The sequence below is a fragment of the Canis lupus genome, chromosome 29 (assembly GCF_048164855.1).
Source record: "Canis lupus baileyi chromosome 29, mCanLup2.hap1, whole genome shotgun sequence".
In the NCBI taxonomy this organism is placed as follows: domain Eukaryota; kingdom Metazoa; phylum Chordata; class Mammalia; order Carnivora; family Canidae; genus Canis; species Canis lupus.
This window is the reverse complement of record NC_132866.1, coordinates 32156295-32168541: the sequence shown is the minus strand read 5'-3', so window position 1 is coordinate 32168541 and position 12247 is coordinate 32156295. Positions and strand designations below refer to the sequence as shown.

At 40.0% G+C, this 12247-nt stretch overlaps 1 protein-coding gene across 5 annotated transcripts in view; it reads right to left on the bottom strand.

The window, feature by feature from the left end:
- The window catches only part of ALDH18A1 (aldehyde dehydrogenase 18 family member A1), a 46696-nt gene that overhangs the window by 31076 nt on the left and 3373 nt on the right, over positions 1-12247 (bottom strand). For 2 of the 5 annotated variants that reach the window (XM_072805937.1, XM_072805935.1), the window contains exons 2-3: positions 11563-11678; positions 3364-3584 (exon numbers count right to left, since the gene is read on the bottom strand). In XM_072805937.1, coding sequence (XP_072662038.1) covers positions 3364-3584; positions 11563-11650 — 309 coding nt within the window. In that variant the 5' untranslated portion in view covers positions 11651-11678. Of the gene's footprint in view, positions 1-3363; positions 3585-8084; positions 8322-11562; positions 11679-12247 lie in introns of those variants that run through there. The other 3 variants (XM_072805936.1, XM_072805938.1, XM_072805939.1) reach the window with 2 other exon arrangements.

The window sequence follows — 12247 nt, the reverse complement described above, 5'->3', positions numbered from 1 at the left end:
ACAGGAATTTGGTAGCGTGGCAGGATGCAAAATCAGTGCCCAGAAATCAATGGCATTTCTATATACTAACAATGAGACTGAAGAAAGAGAAATTAAGGAGTCAATCCCATTTACAATTGCACCCAAAAGCATAAGACACCTAGGAATAAACCTAACCAAAGAGGTAAAGGATCTATACCCTCAAAACTATAGAACACTTCTGAAAGAAATTGAGGAAGACACAAAGAGATGGAAAAATATTCCATGCTCATGGATTGGCAGAATTAATATTGTGAAAATGTCAATGTTACCCAGGGCAATATACACGTTTAAGGCAATCCCTATCAAAATACCATGGACTTTCTTCAGAGAGTTAGAACAAATTATTTTAAGATTTGTGTGGAATCAGAAAAGACCCCGAATAGCCAGGGGAATTTTAAAAAAGAAAACCATAGCTGGGGGCATCACAATGCCAGATTTCAGGTTGTACTACAAAGCTGTGGTCATCAAGACAGTGTGGTACTGGCACAAAAACAGACACACAGATCGATGGAACAGAATAGAGAACCCAGAAGTGGACCCTGAACTTTATGGTCAACTAATATTCGATAAAGGAGGAAAGACTATCCATTGGAAGAAAGACAGTCTCTTCAATAAATGGTGCTGGGAAAATTGGACATCCACATGCAGAAGAATGAAACTAGACCACTCTCTTTCACCATACACAAAGATAAACTCAAAATGGATGAAAGATCTAAATGTGAGACAAGATTCCATCAAAATCCTAGAGGAGAACACAGGCAACACCCTTTTTGAACTTGGCCACAGCAACTTCTTGCAAGATACATCCACGAAGGCAAAAGAAATAAAAGCAAAAATGAACTATCGGAACTTCATCAAGATAAGAAGCTTTTGCACAGCAAAGGATACAGTCAACAAAACTAAACAACAACCTACAGAATGGGAGAAGATATTTGCAAATGACATATCAGATAAAGGGCTAGTTTCCAAGATCTATAAAGAACTTATTAAACTCAACACCAAAGAAGCAAACAATCCAATCATGAAATGGGCAAAAGACATGAACAGAAATCTCACAGAGGAAGACACAGACATGGCCAACATGCACATGAGAAAATGCTCTGCATCACTTGCCATCAGGGAAATACAAATCAAAACCACAATGAGATACCACCTCACACCAGTGAGAATTGGGGAAAATTAACAAGGCAGGAAACAACAAATGTTGGAGAGGATGCGGAGAAAAGGGAACCCTCTTACATTGTTGGTGGGAATGTGAACTGGTGCAGCCACTCTGGAAAACTGTGTGGAGGTTCCTCAAAGAGTTAAAAATAGACCTGCCCTATGACCTAGCAATTGCACTGCTGGGGATTTACCCCAAAGATTCAGATGCATTGAAACGCCGGGACACCTGCACCCCGATGTTTCTAGCAGCAATGTCCACAATAGCCAAACTGTGGAAGAAGACTCGCTGTCCATCGAAAGATGAATGGATAAAGAAGATGTGGTTTATGTATACAATGGAATATTACTCAGCCATTAGAAACGACAAATACCCACCATTTGCTTCAACGTGGATGGAACTGGAGGGTATTATGCTGAGTGAAGTAAGTCAATCGGAGAAGGACAATCATTATATGTTCTCATTCATTTGGGGAATATAAATAATAGTGAAAGGGAATATAAGGGAAGGGAGAAGAAATGTGTGGGAAATATCAGAAAGGGAGACAGAACATAAAGACTCCTAACTCTGGGAAACGAACTAGGGGTGGTGGAAGGGGAGGAGGGCAGGGGGTGGGGGTGAATGGGTGACGGGCACTGAGGGGGGCACTTGACGGGATGAGCACTGGGTGTTATTCTGTATGTTGGCAAACTGAACACCAATAAAAAATTAATTTATTAAAAAAATAAAAAATAAAATAAAATGAATTGATCTGATGGACTCAATCTGGGAGGCAGATCTGATAAACTGATTACAGAAAATATTAAAAAAAAATTCCATCAAGTTTCAGTTAGCAGTTTCCTAATACAAACTTCTTAATAAACTTGTTTTTTAAAACCTAAAATTATGGTTATGGAGGACAGAGATGAGCTACAGACAGGAAGAAAAAAATCTAGTTTAACCATGATGCTTGGATGTCTGGGTTTTGACTCTTGGTCAGGGGCTGGCAAATTTTACCCAGCAAGTCAAATTTCGCCTGCACCTGGTTTTGTAAATAAAGTTTCACTAGAACACAGCTATGCCCTTTCATTTACATATTGTCTATGGTTGCTTTTGTTGCTACAATGGTAGAGACAAGTAGTTGAGGCAGAGACCATCTGGCCTACAAAGCCTAAACTATTTACTATTTGGCCTTTTGTAAAAAAAAAAAAAAAAAAAAAAAGGTTTACTGATACCTGCTCTTGGCAAAGATAGGTATGGGATCTGTAATATGTTTAAAGTCTAAAATCTCCAGGTTAACTCTGAAGGTCAATTTTTACTGATAGTCTACAGTCAGCCCGGCTTGCTTGCACAGCCAGTGGGGCATAAAATCCCCACTGGAAACTTCTGTTCTGAGCTCTCCCAAAGGTAAGATTCCCTACACAGATCTCTTGGTAATTCGATCTGGGGACAGACTGCAGTCTGTACAAATAAAGACACTGGAGGGCTTGTGCATAGATGTCCCTCAGAACCCCAATGCCTACTTGCACTCTCTCTCTTACTGCCTTCTATCCTTTGCCTTTAAATGAAAGTCTTATATGGTATTCTCTGTGGAGTCTGCTGAATCCTTTCAAATATCTCAACTTGGAAAATCTTTGCAATGATAGCTCATATTTACTTCAATATTATTGGCCTAGTTAAAAAAAAAAAAAAAAGCCTAGCAAAATAGAAACAAAAAAAGCTCAATATTCACAAACATCCATTTGGGTATTCAACCCTGAGTACCTATTAGTCACCTGGGGAACTTTAAAAATCCAGGTGCTTGAGCCCCTTCCCAGAGACTGTGAAGCCTAGGAATCTCTAGGCCCCTCAGACAATTTTTATGTGTAGCCAAGATTAACAATCACTGACATATACAGCTCCTTATCACTAAGAAGCCTGAGAGATGAACTGCACGAAATCGACTTTACTCCTTGACATCTCCTTTGCTTGCCCTGGGATACAGGATGCACTGGTGCCTTTACTGGAAACAGTTTTCAGATTGGGTTACATCTATTGTACTCAAATTATTTTTACAAAGTGACACACCTGAACTGATGGTTTACGGTGGGTTAGGGATAAAATTAGGGTTGGAAAAAACCAAAACCACCTGAACTGACAGCTTAAAAATAAAAACCCCATACTGTTTTTGTCCACTAGAATTTTCCACCTTGGCAAATTACCTGCTCAACAATAGATGCCAGGCGCCCCAGGGCGAGGCCACACTCATCCCCCCGGGTTACTACAGCACTTCCAAGTTTCACCACGATTCTCTTGGCATGCTTCAGCTCACTGCGGTGGGCAAAAGATTTGCCATGTGCACGACTGAGGGGAACAGTAATAAAGGGGATGTTGCTCCAAGAACGGACATGCCTGATGGTTGAAGGCTGGACACGATCTGCAGCTCCCAAAGTGAAATGCAAGAAAAAAGACAAATATAGAAGATAAATTTCTCATTAAAAAGGTACATGTACAATATTCACTAGGTCAGCCAAAAAGTAGTTTTATCATTCTTAACAGAGTAAAACCAGTAAATCAAAAAGCCAGTACATCCAGCATGTTCTTATCTAATCTTGTGTGGAGTTTTATACCAGTACACAGGTCCTAGATATACTCAAACATTGTGAAGAGTTTAAACAAAACAATCTTTCCTAAAACAAGTTGGTAAAATATACCAAGTCTTTAAAATGTCCACATCTTTTGACCCAGTAATTCTATGTCCAAAAATTTATTATAAGAAACTAACTGGAGATGGAAACAAAAAGTTGTATCAGAAGGCTATTCATCAGTGTTATTTATAACAGGAAAAATCACAAGCAAAGTAAACATCCAAAGAAGGCAAAAGAATAAAATAACTTTTTCAGAATTTTTAATAACATAGGAAAATGCTCATATGTTAGTTCCCTATATGTGTCTAAATGAACAGAAAAAAGATTAAAATAAATCAAAATGTTAGTGGTTTTATTTTTGATGGAATTACAAGTGATTTTAATTTTCTTCCTTATTCTTGTCTATGTCTTCCAAATTTAAGCAATAAAAATATGTTGCTTTCATCATCAAAAAAATGTGTGCTTTTAAAGAAACCACACCATTACAAAGAGAGTGAGCCTGACTAGCAAAGACAATAAAGAGCAAAGTAACTGGTATGAGTAGTAAAAAAATGTAACTAATCCACCTACAAATTTTCTGACATGGTGGTATGATTCCAGATATCTGTAACAATGGTTAAAAAAACTGGATAGCTTTTTTTTTTTTTTTTTTAAGATTTTATTTATTTATTTGACAGAGAGAGAGAGGGAAAAAAAAGCACAAGTAGAGAGAGCAGCAGGCAGAGGGAGGAGAAGCAGACTCCCTGCTAAGCAGAGAGCCCAAGGCAGGGCTCAAACCCAGGACCTGGGATCACCTGAGCCAAAGGCAAATGCTCAACTGCCTAAGCCACCCAGGTGGCCCAAAACTGGATAGCTTTCTAAAGGACAAGGAATGTTGGAGTCAGATACTTTCAATCTCTTTGGATATCTGCCTCTAAGTAATCCTATACAGGAATTCTAAGGAAGCAAGTATTTTACATACATACACACACACTCATATATATTTATATATAATCTTAATTAAAAAGCTAAATATATACCTGTATAAAGCCAAAAGTAAAACAGGCACTGAATCCCTTTACCACTATTCATGCATCCAACTCCTCCTGCTGGCTTCTTACTAATTATGCATTATCCTTTTCTCTCACTAATTAAGAGACTTCTCTACTTTGAGCGGGGCACAATGCCCCCAGTCAAGACATTTCCCAGACATTTTGTGCAGCTAGACATGGACATGTGCCTAAGTTAATGAGATACATGTGGAAATGTCATGTGGGACTTCTAGGAATTTCCTTCAAAAGAGAAATGCTTCCTTCTTCCTTTATCCTGCTGCTTAGAACATGCATATGAATGAGGTAGGAGCTCAAATACAATTTTAGACTACAAGAAAAACATCAAGAACTCTGGAATAACAGGAAAGGAGGAGTATGGATGCCTAATGATTTCACAGAACTATTCTGAAAGCCCTGGATTGCCTCTCTTCTTAGAGAACCCCCAGCTTCCTTTCAAAAGAGAGAGAGGGGTGATCAGCTCACTCTGTGGGTAGAACATGCAACTCTTGATCTCAAGGTTGTGGGTTTGAGTCCCATGCTGGGTGTAGAGATTACATAAAAATAAAAATCTTGGGCAGCCCCGGTGGTGCAGCGGTTTAGCGCCGCCTGCAGCCTAGGGCGTGATCCTGGAGACCCCGGATCGAGTCCCACGTCAGGCTCTCTGCATGAAGCCTGCTTCTCCCTCTGCCTGTGTCTCTGCCTCTCTCTCTCTCTGTGTGTGTCTCTATGAATGAATAAATAAATAAATAATCTTAAAAAAATCTTAAAAAAAAAAAGAGAAATATAGACTTCTATCTTGTTTGAGCCATTATTATTTTGGATTTTCTATTACACCTGACCCAATTTTAACTGATATAGAAGAAGGAGTGCACAGGCAGAGGGACAGGTGAGGTCTTGCTAATGAATAGTCTCACTCACAGCAAATGGATCTTCTCATGGTAGGAGTCCTTGGTTGCAAGAAGCAAGTCAAGATGAGTAATACAAGTCTTTGGCAGAACTAAACTTCAGGTACTCCCACCTCAAAGAGTTCTCTATGTGTCATTACAGACAACTAATAAATATTTGAATGAATTACTATAGTAATCATTCCAAGCTACTTTTTGGACCACCATTCTATAATGGTACTATTACAGAGTAACTTTGTCCACTCGAATAAACCATTATCACCTCCCTTTATATTTACAGACAGATTTCCCAGATTTCTCTAGAGCCACTATCTCTAACTCCTGACCACTAACTTTTCTAACTATAATATAGCTTATACGGTTCTCTCTATGCTGTAACAATGGAGGGTAAAGTGAGCAGAATCTTATTCTCATGGACTAGAAAATCATTGTGTGTTGTCCTCCCTCTTTGCCTCCTTCACACACAAATCTTAGAATGAGTTTTTTTTTTTTTTTTTTTTAAGATTTTATTTATTTATTCATGAAAGAGAGACAGAGCCAGAGAGTCAGAGACATAGGCAGGGGGAAAAGCAGGCTCCCTGCAGGGAGCCCAATGCGGGACTCAATCCCTGGACCTGGGATCACACATTGAGCTAAAGGCAGATGCTCAACCGCTGAGCCACCCAGGCATCCCTAGAATGAGTATTCTTCTTTCTTTCTTTTTTTTAAAAAGATTTTATTTATTTATTCATGAGAGACACAGAGGGAGAGGCAGAGACATAGGCAGAGGGAGAAGCAGGCTCCTCGCAGGGAGCTTAATATGCAGGACTAGATCCCAGGACCCCAGGATCACACCCTGAGCCCAAGGCAGACCCTCAACCACTGAGCCACCCATGTGTCCCAGAATGAGTACTTTTCTTTTATTTATTTATTTTCTTAAAGACTTTATTTATTTATTCATGAGAGACACAGAGAGAGAGAGGCAGAGACACAGGCAGAGGGAGAAGCAGGCTCCATGCAGGGAGCCCGATGTGGGACTGATCCCAGGACTCCAGGATCATGCGCTGAGCTGAAGGCAGACACTTAACTGCTGAGCCACGCAGGTGTCCCTGGAATGAGTATTTTTAATGAATCAGTAAAAAGGCCTTTCTGCCCTCTCTTAAATGACAATTTTAAAAAGTGATTATGTTTCAGGTTTGTGGAGATACAAGAAAGATGATACTTTTTTTTCCACAATAGGCTCGCAGTATAGTTCCTGGCACAAAGATGCTCAGTAAGTCCATTGTCTGGGATGGAACTGGGACCTGGCACTCTTCCTAGACCCACAGATGGGGTTGCTCTTCCTGCAGGGGGAGTCCCAGGGCTACTTGGCTGGTTTGTTGCTGGGCCTAAGTTCTGTGGAGAGTCCTCTTTCTTCATGAAGTTCATCAATATAGTTACTGTGGCTCAGTCCTCAGTGATCTTATCATAAACAATATATATGCCTAAGTCTAAGCTTTAAAGTTGTAAATATAATTCTGGCCTCACTGACCTGATAGAGAGAGGGTTGGTAGACGGGGAGACTTGGGGTTTGGACCTGGGATCATTAGTGGCTATTTGCAAAGCACAGAGAGCTACACCCAACTTATCACGAATCCCTTTGATAGCTGTCAGGACTAGGCCTGATAGCCATTTTTCTTTCCTGTCCCTGCAGGCCTTGTCCTGTCCTAGAGAGTGCTAAACATGGGTGGATCAGTGTAAGAGGGCACCTAGGGACACAGGTAGTTGGCAAGCATGTCAGTGCAGGTGATCAAATGGCAGACACCTATCAGAATCTAGCAGCCAGGTTAGCATGAAAGAGGCTCCTGATCCACAGTCTTTATCAGCAAAGATACCAGCACACCTTGGTGCCAGGCAGTCAAGGGTCATTCTGGCTGCAGGCAACTGGGTCACAGCAGACCAGGGCAGACAAGATTCAAGAGGAGGAAACAACAACGAATAAGGTTTCAATCAAGTCCAAGGCTCAATTACATCTGATGGATTCTAGCATCAGGTAGTTCTATGGGATCCGGGGCTTTTTGGGTTTCCTGTTCCACAATGCCAAGGACCTGTATTACTCTCAGATTGACCCTACCTTTCTTGGGGATATTTTTTATGTTCTACAGTGTATTCTACTTTTTTAGAGTCCATATTGGAGACTGAGAAGGCCTTGATAAGTTAGGAAAAATCCAAGGCTTCTGGAGAGGCAATCTCTTCCCATCTTCCCAGCCTTCATTTAGGCTCTAAGTCCCACAGAAAAGCCATTTCCTCCTGGTTAGTATGAGAGGATATTGAAAAGTATGTGTGTGCAACATGTGGGGTGTGAGGTGATAGTCATCCACATTCCGGAAAAGTCCATTACCTTTTCAGCATCAGAGTCCTTATGCTCAGCAATCAATGAGCCTCTGTTCCAGGCCCGAACAAAAGAGGACTGATAGGATTTCTATCTCCCTTCCTGGCCTTCCGTTTCCTTCTGTTTTTATATGTATACGTTCTGTCACTTTGCCTTTCTTATTTCTTTTCTGCCCTTCTGCTTATCATGGTCAGTGAACAGAGGGCTCCAGAATCCAGAAAAATCTGGATACAAAAATTGAAAAATCTAGGGAAAAGATTAGAAAGTACCTCCTTTAGTGAATGACACATATGAGAACAAACAATAACAACAACAACAGGGGATCCCTGAGTGGCTCAGCAGTTTAGCACCTGCCTTCACGCCAAGGGCGTGATCCTGGAGTCCCAGGATCGAGTCCCGCATCGGACTCCCTGCATGGAGCCTGCTTCTCCCTCTGCCTGTGTCTCTGCCTCTCTCTCTCTCTATCATAAATAAATAAATCTTAAAAATAAAACCAACAACAATAAAAATACTGAGTACTTAATATACTAAGAGTTTTGTTAGGTATTTACACACCTTTTACAGAGGCAGAGGATATATAAAAGGACAAGTGCAGGTTCTCGAGCTAGACTGTCTGGGTTGGAATCTCAATCCCTCTGCTTATTTGCTGTTACCTCACCTATCTCTTAAGGTTACTGTAGAGAATAAAATGAATTGATGCATGAACAAAAATTGGCACAGAATAAACACTGAGTATTGGCTGGTATTATAAAAAGTGTCTCCTATTGCTACCATCATACTAAAATTCTCATGAGTTAAGCCTCATTAGTTAGGTATTATTATGAGTTAGTTGGTGTTATTAGACTCATTTTATAAATAAGGAAACTGAGGCCCAGAGAAGCTGAGTAACTTGCTAACATTATCAGATTGCAAAAATAGCCACAATACATTGAAGCTTCTTCCATCAAGATGTGGAATCTGTTTTCCCACTCCTTGAATCTGGGCCAGCCCTATGATTTGCTTTAACTAATAAAATGTAGCAGAAGTAAGACGGCATAAATTCTGAGCAAGAGGCCTTGTGGTTTCCATGCATGCTCTACTTCGGAACCCTACAATCATTGTATGAAGAAGCCATGTTTAGCCTGCTAGAGGATTAGAGACCATGTGGAACAGAGATGATCCATCATCCCACCAGAGGCCATCCAGCCCTCAACAATCAGCCCTGAGCCAATGAGTTCTGACACAGATATAGAACCACTGTGCAGCTGAGCCAGGTCCAACACAAATTTGTGACTTAAATCTATAGTTGTTTTAAGCCACTAAAATTACTAAATAAGCAGAACAGTTAGTTTTAAAACCCCAGGAGCCTGGCTCCAGGCCTTGATCTTTTCTCCCGTATATTCTTCTTCATGTGAATGGGAAACAGGTTTTTGGAATAGAGATTTTTTTCTGATAAGCTTCATTAGTGAAAAGAAAGTCCTCTTACAATAAGGTCTGGAGACAGACTTTGGTAAGATTTAACTGATATCAAGGAGGCAGCCACTCAAAACATGATAAACAGCCTTTTGACAAATGCTGCTGGACCTAGATATCCACAGGCAAAACCATGAACCTTGACCTAATAAACCTTACACCTTATACAAAAATTAACATAAGATGGATCATACACTTAAATGTAAAATGTAAAGCTATAAAACTTTTAGAAAAAAACATAGGAAGAAATCTTTAGGATCTAGGGCTATACAAAGCTCTGACTCGACCCCAAATGTAAAGCAATGAAAGAAAATATTGATAAATGGAATGTCATCAAAATAAAAAAAATTTCCTCTGTGAAAGAGCCTGTTAAAGGAATGAAATGACAAGCCATAAACTGGGAGAACATACTTTCAAAACACATATCTCTCTCTGTGTCTCTCATGAATAAAATCTTATTTTTTTAAAGATTTTATTTATTTATTCATGATAGACAGAGAGAAAGAGAGAGAGAGAGAGAGAGAGAGAGAGAGAGGCAGAGACACAGGCCAAGGGAGAAGCAGGCTCCATACAGGAAGCCTGACATGGGACTCGATCCCGGGACTCCAGGATCACACCCTGGGCCAAAGGCAGGCACTAAACCGCTGAGCCACCCAGGGATCCTCCCCCCCCCCCCTTTTTAAAGATTTTAAAAATAAAATCTTAAAAAAAAAATGGTACAGGCATTCTGCAAAAAAAAGTTTGGTAGTTTCTTATATAACTAAACATGCAACTACTATATGACCCAGCAATTGAACTCTTGGGCATTTATCCCAGAGAAATGCAAACCATGCCCATACAAAATCCTGTACACAAATGCTCATAGCAGCCTTATTCATACCAGTCAAAAATGGAAACAACCAGATGCCCTTCAACGAGTGAATGGTTATACTAACTGTGGTATACCCATAACATTAAATACTACTGAGTAATAAAAAAGGAAACAATCAATACACACAACTTGGATGAATCTTCAGAGAATAATGCTGAGGAAAAAAACCCATCCCCAAAGACCACATACTGTATGACTTATTTATATAACATTTTTTGAAATAATAAAATTATAGAAATGGAGAACAGATTAGTGGTTGCCAGGCATTAGGGATGGGGAGGAGAAGGATAGTCAAAAGAGGAAACTAAAGGATCCTGTAGTGGTAGAAATTTTTTTTTTTTTTTTAAGATTTTATTTATTTATTCATGAGAGACATACAGAGAGAGAGAGAGAGAGAGAGAGAGAAAGAGAGGCAGAGACACAGGCAGAGGGAGAAGCAGGCTCCATGCAGGGAGCCTGACGTGGGACTCGATCCCAGGTCTCCAGGATCATGCCCTGAACCGAAGGCAGGCACTAAACCACTGAGCCACCCAGGGATCCTGAAATGTTCTTATCTTGATTATATCAATGTCAGTATCTAGAATGATATACTGGAAGAATATGTAAAGGGCCTAAGGGATGTCTCTGAATTAGCTCTTACAACAGCACATGAATCTACAGTGGTCTCAAAATTAAAACTCAACCATAAAAACAAATAATGAATAAAAATAGCCTGTAAAAAACTTTGAGGAAATGAATATAAGTAACATCTTACTTGAAAAACTTTGAGCTTCCCACAGGGAGCCTGCTTCTCCCTCTGCTTGTGTCTCTGCCTCTCTCTCTTGTCTCTCATGAATAAATAAATAAAATCTTAAAAAAAAAAATTCTAAAATTTTAAATTAGACATACAAAAAGCTGTACAAAATTAATGTGTACAGTTTGATAATTCTGTAGGTAAGCATATACCTATAAAACCACCACCACAGTCAATACCATAAAGCTATCACCTCCAAAAGTTTCATTTTATTGATAAATACAAACACTCAGAGCATTTCATCATTAAGCTGCTTTCTTGCTTACTGTCTTTGTCCAATTCTGCCAAATTACTTTTTTTCTCCTTTAAAGCCTTGTTTGAAAGACACTTCCAAACTTCCCACATACTTCTAAGTTTCCTATGGTACATACGAGATCTGGAGAGGGCTGTGGATTGGACCCAGGGTAGGAGACGCTGGTGGAAAGGCTGGAACCCGGAGCGGTAGACTTGACTCAACATCCTGTGATGTGGTCACTGATCAAAGTATCTGTAGAACACATTTTTAAAATGTGAATTTTTAAAAGATGAAAATGAAAATAATAGGCAATTAACTTTGTTTTTCTCCCACTTCCTCATACTCTCAGAGTAAAAATGGGAGGCTTCTGCTCCAAACTCCTTTGTATAGGGACATTCTCACCTGCTCCGTAAATAGGAAAGAGAGACAAGAAATGGCTCCTTCAGGGCAGCCCGGGTGGCGCAGCGTTTTAGCGCCGCCTGCAGCCCAGGGTGTGATCCTGGAGACTCAGGATCAAGTCCCACGTCAGGCTCCCTGCATGGAGCCTGCTTCTCCCTCTGCCTGTGTCTCTGCACCCCCCCTCCCTCTGTCGCTCATAAATAAATTAATAAAAAAATCTTAAAAAAAAAAAAAAAGAAAGAAATGGCTCCTTCCCAGGTTCCAACTCTATCCTTCCTTTCCTAGGACCTCCTTAGTTTTCATGCAAGCAAATGACAATTAAGGATTATAAATATTCTGAGTGACAAAAAAAGCTAAGGTACAATGTTTCTGTATTGATACTAAATCTTTACTACAATTCCTACGCCATTAGAGAGTCTCAA